At 47.9% G+C, this 25805-nt stretch overlaps 1 protein-coding gene across 2 annotated transcripts in view; it reads right to left on the bottom strand.

Moving 5' to 3' along the window:
* Positions 1-20488, bottom strand: part of IL17RD (interleukin 17 receptor D) — an 88106-nt gene extending 67618 nt beyond the window's left edge. For both annotated transcript variants that reach the window (XM_078872318.1, XM_078872319.1), the window contains exon 1: positions 20047-20488. In XM_078872318.1, the coding sequence (XP_078728444.1) occupies positions 20047-20223 (177 nt within the window). In that variant the 5' untranslated portion in view covers positions 20224-20488. The remainder of the gene's footprint in view (positions 1-20046) is intronic.
* Between the last annotated feature and the right edge of the window lie 5317 nt (positions 20489-25805).

Here is a 25805-nt window from a genome sequence, read left to right as displayed (position 1 = left end):
ATATATTTATTCATATATAAACATCTTCATGGGATTATAGGAATATAGGGTACAATATTACGGGGTGGTTGTGTACGCAAGTGGTAGTGCATTACGCCGGTAAATCCCCACTCCAAGCCTGTCTCTCAGTGTACGAGAAAATACTGAGAAAACTTAAGCTCTGCTTTTCACCAATAACGCTTCACCGCAACGCATAAGGAGCTTCCAGACAGCTTTAAAACACGAGTGCCATTCTCTACACGAGGGGGGGGGGGGGGAAAGATAACACTAATTTTTGTAGCCGCTCCCTGGACAAGCACAAAGAATAATCTGGGACTCCTTTCCTGGATTAAGAGACCTCTCTGTGCTCCCTGATGCCCTCACAGCCCTTCCCTGTGGCCACAGGATCGCCCGCGGCAGTAGTGGTGGTGGTGGGGGGGGTGATGATTTACACGTGGGCCCACTTAAAACTGACTTTATGGGTTGAGCCAGCCCTTGGAGAAGGGGGGGGGGCCAGGCAGGCCATCCTCGCACTTTAACGAGCGGCTAAATGGCTTCAACAAAACGGGGCAAATGGAATTCACGGATTGGGTTTTATGTTTTAAGAGGAAGGGTTCCGGCCAATGGGGATAAAAACCTTGTAAAGCCAACAAGCTGGCTAGTCCAGTGCAATTAGAGGACAACCCTGTCGCTTAAATGAGTCCCTTTCCCATGCGGGGAAACTGGGCATGTTTTTACTGAAGGCAGCTGATAAAACAACATGAAAGAGGGAATCTTAAAGTGAAGGTTTTAACAACGAGTAGAGTTAGCTGTCTTTTTTTTCCGCCCAACCATCTCCGACGTTATTTCAGCTAAGCTACACTTCATTATCTACAAAGTTCACTCAAATTTCGTTCAACTCTAAAAGCAGCTTCTTACGGGGTGGAGCGGTGACACAGTGGTTGGTGCACTGCACCATGAAGCCGCGTGAAATGAATTCTATTCCTGGCCACGGCCAACATCATTGTTGAGTGATATCTCAACAAATCCTGGTCCGCCACACCCTTCACCAAACCCACAGGATGGCCAAAAATTAAATATGGTCAAACATCTCCGTAGCCGACATGTATGCAGTTGAACTTCTTTCACACCGTACGTAGCCAACCGTGCTATTCGGAGGTGCAGGGGGGAAGGACAACACACTAAATACAAAAATCAGTACTCAAGAAATTAGTTTTCAATCTAGATTTAAAAGCGCATAGCTCCAGTGGCTTCCGAGTATCGGAAGGAAGAGCGTTCCAGACGGCCGTAGAAGCGTATCTGAAAGCGGTGACCGTCTTTGTTCGATGGCCAACCATAAGCTGCTGCTTGCAAGATTTTACCGAAGTTCGTGTGAAACATGGCATGGGAGAGGGCCCTCTGTAAATAACGAAGTTATTTTTTTTTACATATTTTTCACATTCTATTACACACACGTATTGGTTGTGCTCCATCATTTACGCACCGCAGTTAACCGCACTATTCCCACAGCGTGTGGAATTTATTGCCACGGGAAGGAGGCGCGAGGTGTGAATACCCACATCGTGGTCCCTCTCAGGCAATGGCTGAGAACAAGTGGGGGGGCGGGAGGGATTTGATGTTGTTGTTGTTGTTGCTGCAGCAATAAAATGCCGCGTTTGGCGCACACCGGCGGAGCGCAAAAAAACCCAGAGCTGCTCAAACACGTACGGCGAGCACGCAAATGTAGGCACGCACGCGCGCGCATAAGCGCGTATAAAACACGCGTGGACAACGGGCATAGGCACAATGGCACACGCTCGCACGTCCGGAGTGTTTTGTTTTTGTTTCGGGAGGTTATTTGTTGCTACGCCTGCGATTAAAAAAAGAATAATTGATCAGCTGCTGAGCGCGCGAGTACAAAAGGCCCGCAAACTCCCCCGAGGTGGTCAGCGCAAACAAACGGAACCCTTGAAGGTGTAACAGATAAGGGTTAAAGCGGTTGTTGAACCAAGCGAAGTAACGGACTTAAGGGAAACAAAAAAAAGGGACAAACTGGAGAGAATTCCAAAGCCTAGCAGCAGAGCGAGAGAAGCGCCTGTTGAATGTGGGGTCCAAGGACACTCCACGCATCTTCTGAAGAAAAGAAAAAAAACCCGAACGGGCAATCGTGATGAGAACTACTCCACAGCTTGCCAATAATACCGACGCCCACATCTGTTGTCGGTGGGGTTTTTTTTTTGGGCGGTGGGGGAGAAAGATTGTTAACAAAATAGTTGACCAACTCATAACGTTACGCCGCGTACGAGCGCGACTGGCGCTTGTGCGTCAAGATGTGTGTGCGGGGCGCGGGTGTGCGTGCGTGAGTGCGTGCGTGTGTCCGTGTGTGCATGAGTGCGTGCTTGTGTGCGTGCGGGGCGCGTGGGCGCGTGTGTGCGTCCGTGTGTCCGTGTGTGCGTGCGTGTGTGTGTGCGTGTGTACGTGCGTGCGTGTGTGCGTCCGTGTGTACGTGCGTGCGTCCGTGCGTGCGTGCGTGCGTCCGTGTGTGCGTCCGTGTGTGCGTGCGTGTGTGCGTCTGTGTGTACGTGCGTGCGTCCGTGCGTGCGTGCGTGTGTCCGTGTGTGCGTCCGTGTGTGCGTGCGTCCGTGTGTGCGTCCGTGTGTACGTGCGTGTGTACGTGCGTCCGTGTGTGCGTGCGCGCATCTGTCCACACATTTTCTCACTCTACGCTCGTGGCCAAAACACCCGGAACCGCTCTCAACCCCATCAGACACGAGAAGTTAAGGAGGTTTCGGCAGCGCTTGGGTGCGTTGCCCACCGCACACAAAAACCGGTTGCTATAGGTCGCGAGAGGGGGGGGGGGGCGGTTATGTGACGGGCGGCTATGAAGAGCGCAGCGATAACCACCGTCGACCCGTTGCTTGCGCCGCTCACGCATCTTGTACTCCCCACCGTCTTCAACCAACGTGCACTGACCAGCGTGGCGAAGTACGGCTCAAAGCACGCCTCACGACTCTTGGCACGGCGTTGTGAGCCTCTCCCCCCCTCTCATCCAGCAGTGGATTGAGAAAAAAGGGGGGGGGGGGGGGTTGTGCGGAAACGTTTCTCTGCTCGGGCTCCTTTGCTAGGCTGGCTTTGGCAGCTTGTTATAAGCGCGAGCTCTTTCGGACTCGGATAAAGGGGCAAATAGTTAAATCCTAGAGACGTGCTGGCAGAGATGAACAATTCCTTAAAGCTCATTACCAGTCACAGTATGACTTGTGCTATTGTGCGGATTAATTGTGATGAATTTCACTTTTTTTCCCCCTCTCTCTCTCTCTGCTCGCTATTAAATAAAAGCGCCGAAGCAAGTTGAGCCGGCACACTCTGCCAACTATGATGCAAGGGATCGGAAACATTGTCAGCGGCGAAGAAAACGGAACAAAAAGGCTTGGAAGAAGAAGAAAAAAATCCGCCCACGGGCATGTAAAGAAACCCAAACTTTTTTGGATAACACTCTGCGATACGAGAGGGGGCATTCACGGCCCAGAGAACAACGCAAAAGTCCGAAAACGCCGCTCGATTATTGAACAACGAGTGGAACTCTGACAGGATATGTCAAAGGGAAGGAAGGCAAGCCACGGTAAGCCGCAGGAGAGGCGGGCGGCCGAGCCAGGCATGGGAACTCTATCAATTGGGGACGATCACGGGAGAGAAAGGGGCACAGGACATCAAGATTGGTCGCGGGAGAAATGTTGACACAGCCTACTCGCGGTTGGAATGACGAGAATTGATTAATATCGACGGGTAAGCTCACGACACGTGCATAAACGTGCGGGTGCGTAAGAACTGTTGTTTTTTTCCTTCACTTTCAATTATCACGTGCAACGATGTCACACTAGTCCCTGCAGCTGCTGGAGGATGTAAGTGTAAATAAATAGAATCTTGAAACAAATTGCTACATGGTGATAAATCGTTAAGACAAGGCGAACGTGGCCAGCAGTGATTGAGAGTAACGGTGGAGGAGGGAACATGCCTGAGACTACCTCCATCGTGGAGGCTGTGTGACTGGACTAGCTCACGTGGAAGACCTTGGATGGACGAGTACAATGCAAGATAGTGAGATATGGTGAGGGCTTGGGGAGGACTTCATCCAGCAGTAGAGCATGGGCGGCGGCTGCTGCTGATTAAATTTCAAAACGACAACATTGTATATGATGATAAGAATGATGACGGTGACGATGCTTAAGTTAATGATGACAGTCCATATGATGAGGCTGACGAAAGTGGAGAGACCAGCACACCAGCCAGAAAGAACACCATCTCGCACACCTCGACTCAGCTGCAGCGTGCAAGTATGATCTTGAAAGTGTGGCTTTCGGAAATTAGTCACGGCAGCCGTGTCCAACCAAGGTGTCGCTTTGCCCGAGTGCAGTTGGGCCAGCCACGGTAACTTCAGCCACCCCGGCTCCGGGTAAATTTTCGCAGATGAAAACAAAAATTATTCCCCACTCGCGTCGTAGTGCGGCGATATTCAAGACCTTTGTGGGAGCGTCGCTTTTGGCTGGCCAACGCTTGGCCCTGTCAGTTGTCAGTACAGAAGCGTTGGCTGTAGAGTGTGCAGGCAGTGCAACTGCCCAGGTACTGGGCTACAAAGACAGGGAGGTGAGAGGGGGGGAATTGGACAGGGAGCCCCCCCGCCAGCCCCCCCCCCCCCCAGTGCCCCCCCATTTCAAGCCCTGCACCAGGGCTCATGCCAACCACGCCACGCCGCTGTTTCAGCCGCTCAGAATTCTGCAACAGCGCAGCTTTATTGAAACATTCCTGGGCTGACCAACTAAAGAATTCGACTCAAAAGCTTACCCTTCCGGAATCAGTAAAATTCGCACAGCTGTGCCTGGCAGCAGTGTAATGCACCGAGGTTTATAAAAGTAGGGCTGAGAAAAACGATTATCCTTCGAAGCTGAAGGCAACTTGAGTCAAAAGATGTTTTAAACTCTCTCCTCTGTAGCACGTATACTGAGCCATCACTGTCACAATGTTCGATCACCTGTAAGCGCGAGATATGTCATGGATCTCCCTGCATATGATCTGACAAAATGTACACGAGTAGAAACATTACCTCGTTAAAATTCATAATGCTGAAAACGACGAGCCATTTGTAACGAATGTAGCTGCAGGAATGCATTCTCTTTTGTTGACATCTGCCTCCATACAGCGATCACGTTACATTAGCCACCTCGTATATAACGATCGCACGCATCGCCAAATATCCAATCACCGCTGGGTCTTTTATGCTCTACTACCCAGTGCTGTACAGTACATTCTACCGTACAATAAACACTGTAGACACGTGCCTGTATGAGACGAGGAGCCCCGTGCATATATGTACGTATGGTAAACTTCTTTCCCACCGTACGTAGCCAACCGTGCCAATCGGAGGCGCGTACCGACGCATCAATGTCCTCGTGTGCGTCTCCAGAGGCCCATTTCAAACCTGTCCTTGAACCAGCTTGTTCCTAGCCAACAAACCTAACGGAGCCAAATTCATTCCCAGTTGTCTGCAAGCGGTCCCGTAACGACGAGGCCGTTACCTGTATGCCGACCCCCGTGGGAGAAACGATCAGAAGGTGACAAACTCTTCCATCGGGAAGCCAGGGGCCAATTTGACAATCGCCGTCTTCCAAGAGAAAACCAACTTTTTATTTTTTACGAGTCGCAGGCCACTTCCCACCGGTGCTGTCAAAACACCCGGCGCCCCCCCGCCCCCCCCCATCAGATCAATCGGCCACCGCCGCCACCGCCGCCTCCTTCAGACGCGAACGTCTCTCAGCGCCGCGCGCTTCAACACGCCACAGAGATGCCCCCGCCGCTGCCGCCGAGAGCCGTGTTGGATAAATGTCCCCCTGGCCTGAACCCTCCTGCATGCAGCTTCCACCTGGTGCATGGGTGAAGTCGCAACGGATTTCTCCTCTCTGCTCATGCCTCAAGGAACGAAGAGTGCAGTCTGTAATATTGTTACCTTGGTTTTTTTAAAGGTATCTTTGAAAGGAAAACATCATTGACGACCTTCGCTCGCGTGCGGTAAAGATGACACGTCAATGTAAATGTATTTCTGGACACGGTTAAATCAATTCACACTGCGGTAGATTCATTCCGGACAAGTTACCGTGGGGTGTCCAACACGTATTGTAGCAATCCTCTCCTGCTTACTGCTCTGAGCCAGAGGTGGAAATTCCACGTTGCTATGGTAGGTCGAATCTCGATCCACGGGAAAAAAAAATCCCACCGGTGACGGCACACACAAAGTGGCGAGAAGCATCCAAGCTAAAGCAACGATTCTAGATTTGAAGCTTTCGTGACTGCAAGGCATATTCTTAAGTTTTTGTCGGTAAAGTCACGTAGGTAACATGGTAAAACAAGCCTGGCTGTCTATCAATAACAGATAGGTGGAGGAATTATTGATAGACAGCCAGGCTTGTTTTACCATGTTACCTACGTGACTTTACCGAAAAAACCTATGAACTAAAGCAACGAATTGAATATCCTGCAATTGGAGGGAGAATCGCCTCTTCGCCGTGCTGATGCCCCAGCTGCTGCCCTGTTGAACATTGCAGCGCCCGTCCCAGCCCCAGAGGGACGAGGGGATGTGAACCCATAACCTTCCGAATGCAGAGCTGCACGCTCTCGATCACCGTGCCACCCGACCACCGGATCACGGTACAGCGATTTAATTAAAATATTGGAAGCTGAAACCTGCCGGATTAACAGGCGCAGGAATGTGTTGATGACAACAGTGTGAACATGGACTTATTAGGACTTAGTGCTCGCTGAGCTTAGGAACGATTTATGTATCCGACTTACGACACAGAACCGAGCGTGTCTGTGGGAGATTGTCAGTTGACGATCTCCTTCATTTAAACCGAGTGAGAGCCCCCATCCAAGTCTAAAGGTCTCCTTCTCAATGGGAGGTCTGGGTCACGTAAGCAGTATGGTATGTAACCTTCATTACAATCAAGGTAAGGAACATGCCTGAACATGCCCAAGAGGACGTCACCCGTGGAATATTTTGCTGTCTTTTCCTGGATTTTCTGTTTGCACATAGTCACTTGAAGATGTTTTATTGTTCATGTTTTTGTTTGTTGCGGTTGCACCCGTTTCAAGAGCCGAATGGCTCACAGGGCTATACCAAATAAATGAAACTGATGACCTCAGCTCCGATGCCAGTATTGCATCATGAAGGCCTTTGTCCAGCAGTGGACCGAACGTGGCTTCTGCTGCTGGTGGTGATGATAGGGTCAAACAACCAGGGTCAAAATATTTATCCCCCAAAAAAAATGGTTAAAAGTTTTTTTTTTTTACAATAATCATTAATTTACAGCATAAAAATGGAATGTTGGTGAAAGCAGTTGAGCTTGGGCAGGACACTTGGATTGAAATCATAACAGCCAATGGGACAAAACTGATGATGGAATGGAAGCGACAGGTGAGAGCATGCCTGGCCCGAGAGATGTGCAGGCATGCAGGAAGCCTTCATCTAGCAGTTGATAGACCATGGGCTGTCAATGATAATGATGGGAGTATTGCTCAATAGGACATCCATACCGACCATGCAATTAACCCAATTTCTCGTTAAAAAATGTACTGGGAGAGAAACAGTTTTTTTAATCTAATGGTAAAAATCATCCCCGCTGACGTGGGATTTATTCGCGTGCAGAATTTCCAGGTGATGCTATAAATAGGCTTGGACCCCCATAGGCCGACTCAGGCGAAACTCATTATATTGTGTGTCAACCTCGGTGCTGGGGGGAGACAAAGGCGGTCAGGAGTGCACAACTATTGTGGCCTCACGAACCTCTTTGTGCGGCACGCCATCCTTCCGTAATAGGTGCCCGCTAAAGAGGGCTTTCCCTGCACAAACATCACAACCGGGCGCTGACAGAGAGACCTTTGTCTGCTCAGGGGGGAACGCGCGGGCACGCACGCACGCACACGAGCCGCACGCACGCACGCGTGGGGGAGAGAGAGCGGCCGTGAGGATGGCCGCTTCTGGCCAATTTGTTCCATGATGCGAACAGCAGATCCTGGCTGGGCCCCCACACAGACGGATCCAATCGTTGGCCTTTCCTAATCTGGGTCCGGAAGCGCAAACCCGGCAACCACAAGGTCAAAAGGCTGGCGCTCGCACCGCTCCACACGCGCGTGTGTGTGTTCCACCACCACAGGCATGCATGTGTGTGTGCCACCATAGGCGTGCGTGTGTGTGTGCCACGAACATAGGCGTGTGTGTTACACGACCACACGCGTGCAAGCGTAGCGGAATATCGGCTCCCTCGACCGCACGGGACACATACCCACGCACGCCCGGCAGAAGATTCCCATGTTTGTATGTACGCGTGTGTCAATAAGTACCGACACAAACGTGGATCGCGGCGTTCCAGTGCTCACACGGGGCAGTGGCTGGAGCCGGTGTTCGGCCGCATTTCTCAGTCACTGGTGGAAATTCCACATTTCTAGTTTCTTGAAGTGACGACCAAATGTTCGACTTCCCATCAAGTGGCGTAGCCTAAAATCGTGGTTATCAATTTACCAACCCTGGAAGGATGATTATAATTGATAATGGGTGGATTGATGTATTGATAGATGAAAGGATGGATATTGATTGATGAATTGGTGATTGACTGATGGATGGTGAAGATCATCATGCAATTGATGGATGAAAGGAATTGAGAGATTACTGGAAGGAATGAAGATGGATGCACAATGATTATGATATTGAATGAATTGATGCACAAACGGATGGATTAATGGGAGATAATGATGAATGGTGATGATGAGCTAAGTTGAACCTGGCAGGGATTTGAACTTATAATCTTATTATTGAGATGCGTATAACTCTAAAAGTTGATGATGATGATGATTAAAGGGCTTAACTGACAGCCATCAAAGATCTTACCCTCAGCTCACACAACCAACATATCAGAACTGCATTTGGACAAACTTAACGAGAGCCCAGTTAAAGGGAGACAACTCAAACACAAACAGCTCTTATCTTGGAGGCACGTACCCAGGGCAGGCAGTGTGTCTGTTTCCCATTTGTTTCCCTTGCTTATCTCTCTACAGGTGGCTCCATTAAGCAGCAACGTGCACACTTACAGAGACGCCAGACTACGCCACAGGCTATGCGTGTCATCGTGAAAATATCGAGACGTACGGGGAGCATCGAGCAGGAGGAAGAACCGCCTTCCACTGCCGAGTGGGGCTTTGACAGAGTCAAAGGAGCCGACAGTTCTATAGCCAGAGAGTGCCAAAGTTGCAGGTGTGGTTTTCGATCAATCATCCAACGCATTTCAGGCGATTCTGCAAGGCAGCTTTAAACTGGTAAATGGACGCATTGGCGGTACACCGGGCCAGCATAACACAGCAGTCTAAAATATAAATTTAAACTTAAATTCGTCTTCCGGCTGCTTCGATGTCACCAGAACTGATTATGACGAACGCAGAAAGATTTTCTGACTGTGGGAAAATAAATAATGATTGTTTTAAATGTTGCTTTTTAAAAATATATCGCACCGGTGTACTACCAATACGTTCAAATGTTGGAACCTTGTATTTAAGTCCTCGGGACTTATGTATCAGCAGACCTCTCGAATGCTCTAAAAGCACCCACCGAAGCCAAGTGGAAGAACAGCTGCATCTTGTATGCCCGCCCAGTGTTTTTAGAAAACAGATCTGTTGGGAACATTCCTTCAATTAGCGCGCGCGCCCATTCTGCCACCACAATGCAATGCGTCGCTTCATTTGCATTCGGCCAAGTTCCACTGTTTATCCGTGAGCTTTCAACGCCGAATCATAACCAAGTCTACTCTGGTTTCAGCGATGATTTTTTTTCCTCTTTCTCCCCCACCACCCACCCCGCCCCGCCCGCGTCGTGGAGCACAATAGCGTGCCTGTTACGGTTTCACGTCGGGACCGCCGTGTCGCGCTTGCTCCGCGAACCATCTCAGCGGCCAGGCCTGCGGCGATGACGACGCGTCGTGGCGTAGCGTTGATCACGCAACGCGCCGTGGCGTTGCGTTGATCACGCAACAGAAAATCCCGCGTCTCGGGCCAGCGTGGCCTGCGTCGGATCGGTGCGTGGTTAATAACGAAGACTTCTCTGTAAGCCGATCCCTTTTGATGACATTTGCCCAGCGGGCCCATCTGCTTTGCCCGGATAACAAATGAAACCCTGCTGCATTTTACCCCGAGAGCGCTGTTGCAGTAGTTACGTGCGCCAGTTTGTACGGGTGTGTTTTAATTGCTGCACTTTTTTTTTTTTACAAATATTGGTGGAACTCTTTTGAGAGAGGGTCGAGAGAAGGGATTTATGTAAAAAGGCCGGCTGATCATTTGTAATGAGAATTAATCTGCTGATGAGACCCAGAGGGTCAAAACCGGTGTGGAGTTTGCTTGCTTGAACAAATGCTGCCGGATAATATTTGGTCTAAAAGTTCAATAGAACAATGGACAATTACATTTTTATGTTGAGACACAGAGCAGAGTTCTGCTTATTGGGTGGATACGTTTTCTCCTCCGTAAAGCAAAGCACACAAAGGCATTGTTCAATATTTGATTTTAGACAAATGGTCACAACACGCGATGCAGAAGTCGCCGTTTCGACCTCACGGCGCGGCAGGCAAAACAATGAACAGACAAGTTTGTTAACTCCCCACCCCCGCGGTACAAATGGGTTACACCTCAATAAGTTGATGGGCAAGTTGTGTGTGTGTGGTGTGCCTCTTCTAAGGCACCTGCCCAGTGTGGAAGAGGAGGCCAAAATACGCACACAAAGACGCCTCCACTAAAGTGTCGCTCCAGTGGACGCCTTCTTTCCAACAGTGCTGCGAGCCAGCAACTTGCAGGGCTGCCCCTTTACCATCTACTTGTCATAACGATAGAAGTAAGAATAAACAGCACTACATGACACCGGCAGTAAGTAAACCGTGCGCGCAGTACAAATCTCGCGCCACACATGCCCGGTGTTATTTGATCGCAATCGGCATTAACCCCGGCACCGCCGAACGCTCTCACGAGGCAGAGATGGCGCTGTGCGTGCAGATATCCCCATTGGGGGCGACGGGGTCCCCCCCCCCCGTGCACCGTCGCTCCATGTCAACGTGGAGACAAACGCACAGCGCCGGCAGGGCGAGCACCTGCCGACATTATTACAGGCAAGAGGAAATGCCTCTTCGGAAGACATGCCAGCGGTCCATTTAGCATTAGCAAGGAGGCAAACCCGTCCGCCCGTCCACCCACCCACCTACACACCAACCCACCCGTCCATCCATTCCGTACACCCCCCCCCCCCATGCATTCCAGAAGAGCTCTGGCCCAGAAACAAAAGAGGGCCCATAACCAGCAAGTCTTGTAAAATGAAAGGGATGCTTTTTTGGGGACGGGGGGGGGGATAAAAACCGCCCACCAGCCATGCCGGATATCCACCCACCACCCCACTCCCCCCACACCCGGGGAGACAGCGGAAATGGGACTTCTCCCCGCCTAGCCCCAAGGCAAGCAGAGGAGATTGTGGGTTTTGAGGTTTTATTTTGGGTGGGGGGGGAGGGTGATCGGGCTTGAGGATGTTGTTCGCTCCTCCCACTGTTTTTATTTTCAGGGGTATTGTTTGTTCGCCAGTGTTGGCACACTTTAACGCTGTGTGGGGTTTTTTAATCTCACGGAATGTTCATATTTATTTTTTCCCACCATGATTAGCAAGGATTAAGTGATATTAAAAGCGGCCTTTCTCATCCCCGCCAGCACACGGATCTACTCCAACCCTCACTGACCGGACATCTGTGAAACAACTGGACATATGTGATAATAGATGTATAGCTCATTAGATTCCTCCAGTATAAATAAAGATTCTGATTCTGATTGGTGTGTTGAAGTATGGTATAATAAATAAAAATCACCAACATGGTGTGGGGGAGGGTGTCATCCAGTGCAGGATTGAGAATAGCTCGAATTTTTGTTATCTTACTATTTTTTTCAATATGGATGAGAACACATATACGCTGGCCACAGACATTTGTAACTGTTCAGAACGGTTAGTTTACTTGGACAGGACACGTCACTCTTAAGGGACGATGATCGCTAGTCAAGAATAAAAACGGGAGCAGAAGGCGAAGGGAAGGAACGTGATGGGATCATGCGAGACGCTGGCAGCTCAGGGAGGCCTTGAATCCAGACGTGGATGTATCATGTCTGATGATGATGATGACGACAATAAGAATTGCTCGGACAAAGGTAGAAAATACAAATACGTAGACGAATCAGGCAAGGAGATATGCTCTTATGAAAGCGACTGAGAGCAGCATTGAGATATTTACCACAAAAAAATCGTAATGCTGGATAACTCATTTGCTGCTGTGCTGGACATGCTAATTCACACTCCATCAATACTGACTGGAGGTGCTCGATCCTGCATTCCAGGACATTAAAACACAGTACAAAGACAAAAAACCCCAATATAGCCTTAACAGACTGTTGGGGCAAGTGCTGTTAGCGAGCACCTTTGAAGTCCGGCACGGCACACGAGGGGATGGGTGGCCATCACCGCGCCCGACCACCTTTGTCTCCCCAGTGTCAATGTTTACACATCGCACCAGGTACTCATTTGATGCTGAGTCGACCTAGGGGAGGCCCAGGACCAGTTCAGATAATGGTCACTGGTGTGGGTCGCGAGTGGGAATCGAGCCTGAGTCAGCAGTTTGTAGCGCAGTGCACTGACGGCTACACCACCGCTCCCCACGCACGCACGCACAGGCACCCACAACCAAAGGTATGTTCAGGACTTGCCATTACCACTCAACTGTGTGTGGCTGAACTACATTGGGACGTATTCGGCTGTAGGGAAGAGTGCTGTTAGCGAGCACCTATTACAGATCACGGACCAAGCCAACTTTTGTCTTCCCAGAGCCGATGCTTACACACGGCATCAGGTGCTTAATTTAAGGTTGAGTCGACCTAGGGATGACCCAGGACACACCGTGTGCTTGGTCGGGAATAAAAACTCACTTGATCAACTCCGTTCATGCCGACGACATCAACAAGCCCAGCCCATGATCTCCCGTCCAGCGGCACATAGTTTGGAACCGAGGTGTAATTTTTTTTAAAATTAAGATATTTAAAAAAATTCCAACTTTTTTCGTGTTCTCCGAAGAGCCGAGTAATCGATCTGATAATCGGTGGAGTAACCGATTATTTAACTAATCACATGCCCCTGCTTCGGTAGAGTAAACGATTATTTCAGTAATCAGATGCCCCCTGCTCTAATTCAGTGACAGAACGTGACCGCTGTTTATTGTAAACAAGTGGTTCGCCTTATTAATTGCATTGCTTCATTTCAGCAACACATGACCGGATTGAACATATCGTGTACGCCCTGTCAGCCCCCTCCAGCAGAGCGTGGCACAGCTCTGGTTACAGATTGCGTTGTTTTAGAGTCGCATTGCCAACACGGATCTCCCGATGGCACCGCGGCTCACACACAACAGACTCTGCTGGGCTGGCTACGCCACAGTGGGGGGGGGGGGTCTGAGCTCTTCTGCTCTCTTAAGTTGAGACTCCAGCAGAGATAGAGGGAAAATCCCATGACTGAGCTGATGTAGAGATGCAGCGGAGAGAAGATGTAAATTAATTTGCAAAATAAATTAGAAATGAACGGCAAGGATTTTGAAGAAGACCTGATGATGCAGGCAATTGTGAGAAGGAAACTGGTACTATTTGGACAATTGTGTAGGATGGATAACAGGAAAATTAAAAGTGTGTTATTCGGGAAGAATGTAAGCAAACGGAAAGATAGTAGGACTTAATAGATAATAGCTTGACGATGACGTAAGAAATTTGTGCCAGAAAGATTTTACACTCCTTAAGAAAAAAGTGGAAACAAATTACGAAATTTGTAGTCGACACCTATGGGCTATCTGCCAATGGATCGTGATGATGATCATAACCACACTGATGGATGAAAGCCAACCCAAATCACGTTAACCATGGGATTGTTTGACCATACTTTATCGTGCTGGTCAATGCAGGTTGGCAAAGAGGGCGGATGGGGTGGTAGGACCAGTTGAGATTTAACTAAAACTATTTTTTTTTATTTTACCAGGTAAAGCCCACTGAACTGTACTGCTCTCTTTCAAAAGATGACCTGGTCACAAATGATAGTTCAACGAAATGGCTTTTCACGCAGAAATGTATAGCAGCCAAATACTCTAAACACGTGTTTCTAAATTTGGAAGGAAAAAACGAAAGACCAGGAGAAAAATCCACAGGCGTCAGGGTTGGGATCGAACCCACGGCCTCCTCCAGGCCAGGTAGCTAACATCTCGCCACCGTGGCGAGATGTTAACCACAGACATCAGCAGAACACTCGCCGCTGATGTTTGCCATGGCTTAGGAATTGAACTCAGGGTCACCAGGTTCATTGCCCAGTGTGCTAAACTAACTAGCCACCGCTCTCTCGCCCCTCCCCCCCAGCACACAAAGCTAAAATTATAAAAACACAGCGACGATAAAGACTATGAAACGAGTTGCAGTAGACTGTGGGCAAAACAACACCGTGAATAACAACAGACAAATAATAAACAGACGAGGATAAGTTACACTACTTATTTTGGTTCATTAGCCTATGACCTTCCGGTCCAATGTTTTCCCCAGGCATTTGTTTAAGCAGATAAACTCTGGCCCGGTTTCAACTTCGGCAACATACTGCTGTGATGATGATCATAACATACTGCCGTTTACACAAATGCTGCCCGATGTTCTAGGCATGAGCCCTATACAAGCGCCATTGGACGCATTAAGTCCGGTACAGCAATGTTGTACAACATTTATTGCGAGTTGAATTAAAAAACTCTTTTTTGGTGTGACAATAAGCTGCTAAATATTGACATATGTAAACTTTGTTTATTGATCATCAACACGGTATTGTCATGAAGCTTTGCTGAAATGCACACTGCCTGTGAAAATGAATAAAGTTTGCTCAAATACAATTTAGAAGAACTGAGGATACGATACTTAAAGACAGTTACTCTGTGATTCATTTGCAGCTATACATGAGCTATAGTTTGTGGCCAGGTCGCTTCTGGAAAATAAGTTAATACCTCAGCGGGCTTTGCCTGCTGGTTTCGTTCTATTTGTATGTGTTTGGGTGATTTGTTTAGCGTTCTTATTCTCTGCAGCGCTGTCGAACTTTTGTATTGTGTTTGTTGTAACGTTCTAACCCGCCCCACACTCGACATCTGTGAAAAAGAGATTCCTTCAATACAAATATACAAATTGTGAGTCTGATTCAAAGGGCAGGCAACAGCTGCCTTCTCGCTTTGTGCGCCCATATTTATATTTTAAAGAACGCATCCACCGCACAAAGTGATGGGTAGCGTTATGGACGACTGCGTACATTTTTTTGTCGTCGTTTCACCCTTTATGCGACTACACGTGTGATAAATACCACACCAGTGCGTGTACCATAAGCCTCGCTTTCACACTTGTTGTGTACAGGTAAACAATCCGGTGCTGTCGTCCCCTGTCTGAGCTCTGCGCAAAGCTTCTCCGTTACAACAGGCGATGTTGTTCTCGAATGGGCTCTTTAATTAAACATAGGATGTGACTCAACCGCATGCATTTGTTTGCCCCGAGACTTTCGATGGACATTTAGAATGCACGTGGCGTGCTAAACCCCCCTTTGTACTTGCAGACCTTCCCTCCGGAAAGGGGGGGGAGGGAGTCAATTACCATTTGTATAAATGGTATTCAGGTTAAAATAGAAATTTCGTTTGTTTTTTCAATCGAGTGCTGTTCAACGCAAACGAGCAAATAATTGGAGTGCGAAAGGGAGTTTATACGTATAATGTAAACATCCTAATTGGTATATAATTCGAGTTGGTGTATAAGAACACTGTGTGTGTATGTAAAAGTGTGTGTGTGTGTGTTAGAGAGTGTGGGGAGCGGTGGTGTAAGCGGTGAGCGCTACGAACCCGGCGACCCGAGTTCGATTCCCACTCACGGCCAACGCCAGTGACGTTCATCTGAACCGGTCCCCTGGGCCTCCGCTAGGTCGACTCGGCCCTCAAATGAGTACAGCGCCCGAGTACGGTGTGTGTGTAAACATCGCCACTTGGGGAGACAAAGGCAGCCGGGCGTGGTAGTTGGCCACCCACCCAACCAACCTCGTGTCGTTGATAAGCAAACAGAGAATGTGTACTTGTGAAGTTCGTGAGTTGGTACGCGCGTGTATGTGTGTGTGCATACATCAACCAGTCATCTCAGTCAGTCGACCCGTGGCAACCTGCTGGGTCTGCCCCGTGACCTCCTGCCAGCGGGCGTTCGACACTTCACGTGGCCTCAAGGTGCACCTAGCCTGGCACAAGCGTTGTGGTGACGTCACCGCATGCAAGTAACCGTGTGTATAAACAAAGACAAAGATCCCCCCGTGTAGCCTTAACAGAATGTTGGGGCCAAGTGCTGTTAGCAAGCACCTATAAAGGCCGGCACGGCACACGAGGTGGTGGGGTGGCCAACACCACGCCCGGCCACCTTTGTCTCCCCAGTGGCGACATGCACAGTATACATAACGTACCATGTATGCAGACAAACGTTGTCTTTTGGAAGTATTTGGGACAAAGGCGGTGACATCACGGGCATTATCTAAAGCGGAATGTGTATACAGCACATACTGTGTGTGTGTGTAAATGTTGTCTGCAAGGAGTAGATAGACAAGGGGGGGTAGAGCCACACACCGTGCTCTGCCGGCTATAGTCGAGACAAAGTAAGTTGACTAAGGGAAATAATAAAATAATAAAAATAAAACATGATAAAATACATTTCTCACGACGTTTCGGCCACAACGCAAGCAGCCGTCCTCAGGTGAAGAACAGGGCATCAGACGCTGTCTTTCCGACAGCCCTGTTCTTCACCTGAGGACGGCTGCTTGCGTTGTGGCCGAAACGTCGTGAGAATTGTATTTTATTATGTTTAATTTTTATTATTTTATTATTTCCCTTCTATGTGACTTTATCGAAAGAACCAAGAAGATGAATCCCTGCAGTCACCAAAGCTTTAAATCGAAATTTAAGTTGTCTAACTTGGTAAAACTCACAACGCCGACCGAAATGGTCCAGAGTGAAAGGAGGTTCGAACTTGCTAAACCACTGCTGCCCTAACTCCACAAAGCGTTATTATAAATATAAACACCGTCCACAACAAAGCCGGATAACCAACAAGCAAAGCCACAACTCCGGAGAATAATAGTTGCAGTTTTTTTATATTCGTGACGTTTTTGTTGTTGATAGCAAAAATATTCAAACGATGGGACAAAACATTTACATTCGCCTTTTCTTAGCCTTTCTTACAACAAACAGGTTCTCCAACAGCCAAATAACAGATAGATCATTGTATATAATAATTACACTATGTAACACGATTTTTGTTCCTGGGTAGTAAGTGTTATTTTCAAATTGCTTATGCCTCAAAACTACAGAAAATAGCGATTATTCCCTACAAACTTTGACCCTCCTTCTGAAAATGGTCCAGAAACCAGTATATAAAAAACCCTCAATAGTTCAAGAGCCACAATGCACTGTGTGGTGAATACGAGACGATAGGTAGGGGGGGGGGTCCTTAATAAATATCGCCACGAAGCAGCAGTCGTGATGAAGAGTCACAGGTTGGAGACCCCTTGTGCACTAGACCCATGGAAATGACGCTACGCTCCTCAATCACCGCACGGCAGCGTCACACGTGCGCGTCTGTAATGACTCGCCAGCATTGTTTGTGAAGCACGTTTTGAGTGTGCTGATGAGCGCCAGAGGTGAGCGAATCCGGTCCAGAGTTTGTTTATTCAAAGCAAATGCTGCAGGTTCACATTACCCCTCTCAGGCCAATAACACCGATATGATCATTATAGTCGGCTATGATCCATGAACTGCTGGATGAAGGCCCTCCCCCGAAGACATCGTCATTTCTCACGGTTCTGTGGTGTAACAACCCACTTAGCACCTGCAGACATATTGAAAACTAATTTATTTAGAACTGATTTTTGTGTTTAGTTTGTTGTCTACCCCCCGCCCCCAGCACACCTCCGACAAACACGGTTGGCTATGTACGGTGCGAAAGAAGTTCAACATATATATATACACACACGTGCTTATTTCATCGCTCCATCTCACCCCCGGTGAGCGTACGATGGGGGATGCCGCTCCATTCGTCGGCTAAAACTCTTGACAAATGTTCTTGACCATCACTTACTCAGCTCGTTCACGACGACGATGCTGATAAGTTATCGGTGAATGTATATAAAGGTAGGTTGAATACGAATAAAACCCCTACACGCGTGTTCAAACTTCAAGCCGGACAACTCACACTTGCCGATGAGCGTTTACAGCTCGGCTCACAGCCTCGGCGCCACTCCACGTTACATTAGTTCGGCTTCTCAACCCCGAGTTCCACACAGTTCTTCTCCGCGTGTCGCATCCATCAGCTCATGCCCCCGTCTCGTGGCCCATGTTCTCCGAAAATTCAAGACGCGAGCCACACAGAGACGCGACTGTGGTGGCCATGCAACACGAACTTTAGAGTCGCGTATAAAAAGTAAAACCAATTAAGTCAGTCCACCACACTCCTTCAAAGGAGGAGGAATGGTACACATCTACACGAAATCGCTTTCTCTCACCGTCTGGAGTAGAACTCGAGCATTGGCATCTCGCTCCTGTACGTATGATCTAACGAAAACTATTTTTTATTTTACCAAGTAAGGCACACTGAGCGATGTCAGCTCTTTCTCAGATGCGACCTGGCCCACAAGCAATAGCTCAGCAAAATGTCTCATCGTGTTGGGAATTTATAGCTGCCAAATTATACTCTAAAACGAGTGTTTTGTTGATAATAATTGTGGAGGGGAAAACCGGAGGACCCGGAGAAAAATCCACGAGACCACGAAGAGAGAGAGAGAGAGGCAAACTCCAAATATACAGCAGCAGGCGTCAGGGTCGGGATCGAAGCCACGACCTCCTGTGTACCAGGCGAGGTAGTTAACATCTCCTAGCCATTGTGATGATGATGAGAGAGAGTGGGAGACACACAAACTCCAAATATACAGCAGCAGGCGTCAGGGTCGAAATCGAACCCATGACATCCTGTATACCTTCTACGTGACTTTACCGAAAAAACCAAGAAGATGAATCCTGTATACCAGGCGAGGTAGTTTAAAATCTCCTAGCTACCGTGATGATGATGATGATGAGAGAGACACGCAGACTACAAATATACAGCAGCAGGCGTCGGGATCGAAGCCACGACCTCCTGTGTACCAGGCGAGGTAGTTAACATTTCGCCATCGCACGCAAGAACAGAATTGAGTGAAATCCGAGTGTCTGGATCCTCCAAGATATTGATGTTAAAACTCCTTCAAAGCGGCGTCAACAATATAATTTCCAAAAGTCGCTAGACACAATCGCCAGACAGACCCTTCTTAAAGTTGCAAACATGTTAACGAGATAAGACACCACACGTTACCGCATATCAACCATAGTTAACCGATTTAAGATCCTTGAAATGCACCAGGAATTACTTAACGAGACAATTTAGCAATTATCGCCAAGCATTACACAGTAAACTGATATCTACAGTACCGCATGTTTTATATATAAGATACCGTAAACTTGATATGAAACAGTAATCTGATGCCGACTCCTTAGCACCCCACACGCACACGGGACGTGTCCACGAGTTCGCAGAAAGTCGCGTGCCAAAGAAAAGAAAACGACCCGACAAAAACATTCGCTCAAATTCTCACAACAACAACAAAATAGTAACAACACTGGCAGCAAAAATTTCCTCCGTGGGGGGGGGGGGGCCCGAAGCAATCTCATCGAGGGCACTGCGTCCTCATCCCAGTCGTTGTGCGCGTGTCCGTTCCTCCACCACCACGTTCCACCACCACGTTCCACCACCACGTTCCACCACCACGTTCCACCACCACGTTCCACCACCACGTTCCACCACCACGTTCCACCACCACGTTCCTCCACCACCACCACCTTCCACCACCACCACCACCCCGGATCTCACCTCCTCGCCATCAGCGCCGCACATCAGCGAGCAACCGAGAGGACGCGTGGCGGCGAGGGGGTGGAGGAGGAGGAGACGGCGTCGTTGTTGTACTCCAGCGGCGGCCGTCGAGAAGGCACCGCAGGCAATGGCAAAAAGCGTCGCCAGCAACACGCCGGGAACTTTGAGAGCGGCCATCAGATCCACTCCAGCGTTGCGCGTCGCAAGCCCCCTGGTCGCCTGTAACAACTCCACCACCACCACACCACGCACCCAGCCCCTCGCTCCCCGACTTGCACACCGCCACCCTCTGCGTGTGCTTGATGCTCACTGAGTGGCGGGCGAGCTCACAAACTCTCAACCCACACGCGGTCCCCTCTCTCTCCTCCCCTCCTCTCTCTCTCTGTGTGTGTGTGCTGTGCGGTGGTGGTGCTGGCTCCGTGCGTGAAAGTTCTGCAGCCGGCGAGAGAGTGGGGGGGGAGGGGAGGTGTGGGGGTGGAGCCGTTGTGGTTGGGGGGTGGGGTGATGCCTGGGGGGGAGGTGATGGCTAGGGGGGAGGGGTGATGCCTGGGGGGAGGTGATGGCTAGGGGGGAGGGGTGATGCCTGGGGGGGGGGTGGGGTGATGCCTAGGGGGTGAGGGATGTGGGAGGGAAGTGTTTGGCCAGACGTAGGAGGAGGGGGCAAGGGAAGGAGTTGGTATGTTATGGAATCAGCAGAAGTTGCAAAAGTGTTAATAGTGATACAGTGCCGTGGTGATCATACTACGACTGCAATTGTATTGAACCAGTATCAGCTTCACTTTGGGGCTGATGCGGATCTAGAAACTTTCCAAGTGCAGCCAGCGGTGAAGAAATGTATTTATTGATTATATATAATGTTATATCGGGACAGATATAAATAAAACAAATATTCAACGTTGTTACTTTTTGTTCTCCGGTGAACACAGTATCGATAAAATGTGCCTTGCTTTCCGGCATGCCTCATCCCGCGACTGAATGAATCACTAAAATAACTTTTTTTTATTTTACCAGGTAAGGGGCCGTCCATAAATGACGTCACGCACCTAGGGGGGTCAGACATTTGTGACAATGTGTGACGAGGGGCGGGGGGGTTGAGAAATGTGACGTCACATCAAAATGCGCAACTTTAAATAAATATAGACAACACGTTCTACGTAATTAAATAGACTTTTTAAGAAATGGTTTCTCCTACAACATCAGAGTACATCGTCACATTAAATACGCACTACAATGACAATAGTTTAAAGCGATTTGAGGCATGTTTATTTGTGGAGGGGGGGCAAAGCTTTGTGACGTCATATTTGAGGGGGGGGTCTGACTTTGTGACGCCGTGTGACGAAGGGGGGGGGGGGGAAATCGTCCAAAATCGCGTGACGTCATTTATGGACGGCCCCTAAACACCAGGTCTGCTGTACTGGTTGCAAGTGGGATGCTGTAATTGTGTGTAGCTAGTCCATGGGCTAGAGTGGATACTGTGCACCGTATTGGTATTACCCAACACAGCACAACTTTGCTTACAGACGTCATTTATACGGCGATTAATACTTTAGTGTCTTTCCCCCACACCTCCAATGGGCACGGTTGGCTACGTACGATGCGAAAGACGTTCAACGCATTGTGGGAGCAAGCAACGTCGGCAAGACTCCGACTCTGCTACTCCTCCGTAGAACTACACATCGTATCGTCAGCCTGACTCAACAATATCCCCTTCACAATCCAGGCGTCATTGCGATTTTCCCATTGTGATGGTGGCTAAGATGATAATCACAACGATGATGTTTGTGGCAACGATCTAAAAAAACAAACGGAGAAAGCGGTTCTGCACGACTGATGTGATGGTGATTGTCACGGTGTGACTGTGTGCTAGCGGCTCGCGACGTGTGTATTTTTTCGCGGGTTGTACCGCGTGTTCTTCGGCGTGATGTCCGACGTTTTGCTCCACGTGCTTGGAGCTACCGGTCGAGGAACGTCGGAGAAACAATTCAGAGGCCGTGCCGAACGACACGCAGTGAAAGTGCAACTCAAAAAAGTAATATTTAAGAACACTTTTTTTTTAAACACGCTTTTATGAACTTCGGCATGATGTCCGACGTTTCGCTCCACGTGCTTGGAGCTACCGGTCGAGGAACGTCGGAGAAACAATTCAGAGGCCGTGCCGAACGACACGCAGTGCAAGTGCAACTCAAAAAAGTAATATTTAAGAAAACTTTATTTTTTAAACACGCTTTTATGAAATGAACTCGTAATGGCAGAACTCCACGACTCCAGGAAGTGGCCCCGAATCTTGTCATAACGTAAGTGACCGTGGTGATTTACAGCCAACGTCAGTTGACCGTGGCCAATAAGAGCCAAGCCGAAACATAACATTTAAAAAATAATGTTTAAAAATATGTTTTTATTTTTTATGATAGAATAGAGTGTTGTCATCAGTATGACATAAGTATACCAAGTTTGCAGTCGATACTACATTGGTAAGTGGGTTAAAATTGAGTTACAAGATTTGAGGATACGACAACAACAGACAGACAGAGTTCATAGAAAGTGTGTAAAAATATAGTTTAAAAGTTTTTAAATATTTTTTATGATAGAATATGGTATTGTCATCAGTATGACATAAGTATACCAAGTTTGCAGTCGATACCACATTGGGAAGTGGGTTAAAATTGAGTTACAAGATTTGAGGATACAACAACGACAACAACAACAACGACAACAACAACAGAGAGAGTGAGTTAAAAGAAAGCGTACGGCAACAGCAGCGCGAATCTGCGCAGTTTCTACTTTTTAGTGAGTCACGCGGTGAATGGTTTGCATGGGAATCTGGATTTGAGTGGGGTCATGGGGTGCTTAATCGAGTGCAGAGAGTTTTGGTTTTTTTTATGAGAAAGATCTGGGATACAACTGGGAGCCCCCCGCCCGCCCCTAACCTCAACACTATGAGGTCGTGGAAAAAAAGCTGAAATTCCTGACCACTTGTATTGGCAGTCTGACTCAAGGGCCCCGCATGTCCCACACAGTCTGTGCCGGGCTGTACAACAATTATAAAAAAAAGCCTACAACGGGTTTTTTATTTTTACAGCCCGGCATGTATTTCATTAGCGACGTTTCCATGGAACTGGGGGCCGGGTTCCAGTGTTTCAAGTTACAACAAAATGCACTCCACAATAATGCAAACAAACACGGCCCGGGGATTGGTTGCACCGTTCATTTTCTCTCCTCGTAACTTATATTGTGCGCAATCATCTGTAAATAAATACTGTACACGTAAAATAGGAGCATGTGGCATGGAGCGGAGACATTTAAGTAATAAAAAATATATAGTAATGTTTAAGGCTTACTTGGGTGGCTCAGAGAGGCTCATGCCGTGGTAAAAGGGCTGAGTCTGGACTGTTGAGACCTTGAGTTTAAAATCCAACTTTCGGCCACCCATGATCAACAGATGTGAATTCATAGTCGCAGCCCCAGTTATTGCTGGCTGCATAGAGACGTTAGCATATGTGTCTGATGTGGAAATTAACATTTTCAATTTGATTGGCCACACGATGAAAGAGTCTTTTTTAAATCCTTTATATTAAGTTCACTTGCTTGCTTGCTTGCGCGCTTACGACCGTGCAAATCTTTCGGTCGTTTTTTAACCCACTCCCCGTGATCCAATCGAGCTGACATTTTGCACACAGACTCGTTGTGTGTGACAATTTATTTTCGTGACATTTTTTTTCCAAAATTTTACACTTTTTAGGAAAAAAAATATATTTAATTACCAATTGCTTAATGGTGGCAGGAAATCATCTGACCCATAGGTGGCAGCCATCTCAAGCCAGAGGACGAGAGAACTCTAGCCGCCACGCATATAAAGGATTTATAGTGAGAAACTTTGTTTTTACGGGTTAATTTTTATTTGCAGGTCACGTTGCTACAGGAGGACAGGTGAATGGACTTCAAAGGTCGTTCTCGGATGTCATCTTCTGGGTAAAATCTCATGACACGGGGTGACGAGCTGGCCTGCGAAAGCTCTGAGCAGACATCTGCACGTGACACGATACAGACGATACGCTTGGCATGGGAAAGAAAAGAGTAAATCACATCTTCTTGGTTCTTTCGGTAAAGTCACGCGACTTTACCGAAATAACGAAGAAGATGAATCCCTGTAGTCACGAAAGCTTTAAATCGAAAAGTAAATCACATGTTTTAATAGAAAAACATCAACAAAATGTCCCCCCTGTACAGTACTATATACCCGATAATGCTCTGACAAAACGAGACGTTGCATTAATTTTGCTTTGTTAAGTTAAATTTCTCTTAAGCGTAAACATAGCGGGGATAAGTCATTGCGTGGTAACTCACACTATATTGAACCCCCAGATCAGCGGAAGACTCGTGGGAGACACCTGACTGGGATTAGGGCGCACAAACTTCCGATTGTGAGCCAGCCACGTTGCCCATCATCGGGTGGTAGAACGTGAATTCTCTTGTTTGAAGGTCTTCTTACGTGCTCGTTACCTGACGATATGAAGTGGCGCCAGTGTATCTACAAACACGGATGAATGTTTTCCTTTGAAAGAAACCAAAACATAAACATCCTGAAGATTCAAAAACATTCCGCTCTGTTTGGTTGACATTTGACTGATTCCATCAACTTCTTTGTTGTTATTCTTGAGCATGAAAGGTAACGGCTTTGCCCCAGCTGAGAAGGGAATGTGTCAAGACACACACTTACGAAACGATTCTTTTTACTTTACCAGGTAAGGCACACTAAGGTATATAGGTCTTTTTTGGAAGCGATCTGGCCACAAATGACATCTAAACGAAGTGGCTTAACATGTGGAAATTTATAGCAGCCAAATACTCTAAACACGCGACCAACGGGGAGAGAAAGACACCGCAAACTCCAAATATACTGGCATCAGGGTCGGGATCGTACCCACGATCTCCTGCATAGCCAGGCTAGGTAGTTAACATATCGCCACCGTGGGAGTGCTGGGTGGACAGAGCCAGGAGGGGAGATTTAAGAAACGTGCCCCTTTGTTTGAACTGCTGCTCCATGAGGTCGGACCTGCGACGTATGGATTGCAAGTCAAGTGTGATGACCATTTAGACAGCATCCTCATGGTGCAATTTTTTTAATTCCCCACATATTCTCGTCTGTTTACTTGGGAGAGCAATAATCACACTGGATCTATTGCGCTGTTTCTGTAACTTAATTTTACTACGAATGCTTTTTCAGCGTAATTTGTCCGTGTCAACTCACGTTACAGAAAATATATTTTTTCTGAACTCTGCATTGTTTACGTTTGTGCACCGTTTTGTATTTCTTCGCGAACACAGTTGTTTTTGCTATGATTTCGAATCGCTTTGCTTTTGTTCCGATTCAATTTGCTGAATCGTCGTCCACTACTTTACTTCTTTAATTGAATGAGTTTGTCATATTTGTCACCCAGCTCCCCTCTTCCAAATGGGACTATATCCTGGTGTTGTTCACTCTCACCCGGTGAAAAAAAAACACACTTCAGGCTTCCCGCAACACGTTGATGCGCATGAAAGGTGACGGATGAACCGGCTGCGAATTCTGCCCAAGAGCCGTTGTTGACTTCATCAAGATCCTCCCACCAAACGCGAGACTTGGGCTGATGTTCGTTGCAACCACGGCCCTATTACAACTTTACTATCTTTAAAATTTCACCATGGAAGGCATCACTGAGCTCCATAGCTCATTTTTCAGAAGCGACCTGGCTATCCACAAATGATATCTCAACGGAGTG

Source organism: Lampetra fluviatilis, chromosome 34, assembly GCF_964198595.1.
Source record: "Lampetra fluviatilis chromosome 34, kcLamFluv1.1, whole genome shotgun sequence".
In the NCBI taxonomy this organism is placed as follows: domain Eukaryota; kingdom Metazoa; phylum Chordata; class Hyperoartia; order Petromyzontiformes; family Petromyzontidae; genus Lampetra; species Lampetra fluviatilis.
The sequence above is the reverse complement of the archived record's forward strand: the minus strand, read 5'-3'. Positions and strand labels throughout refer to the sequence as shown.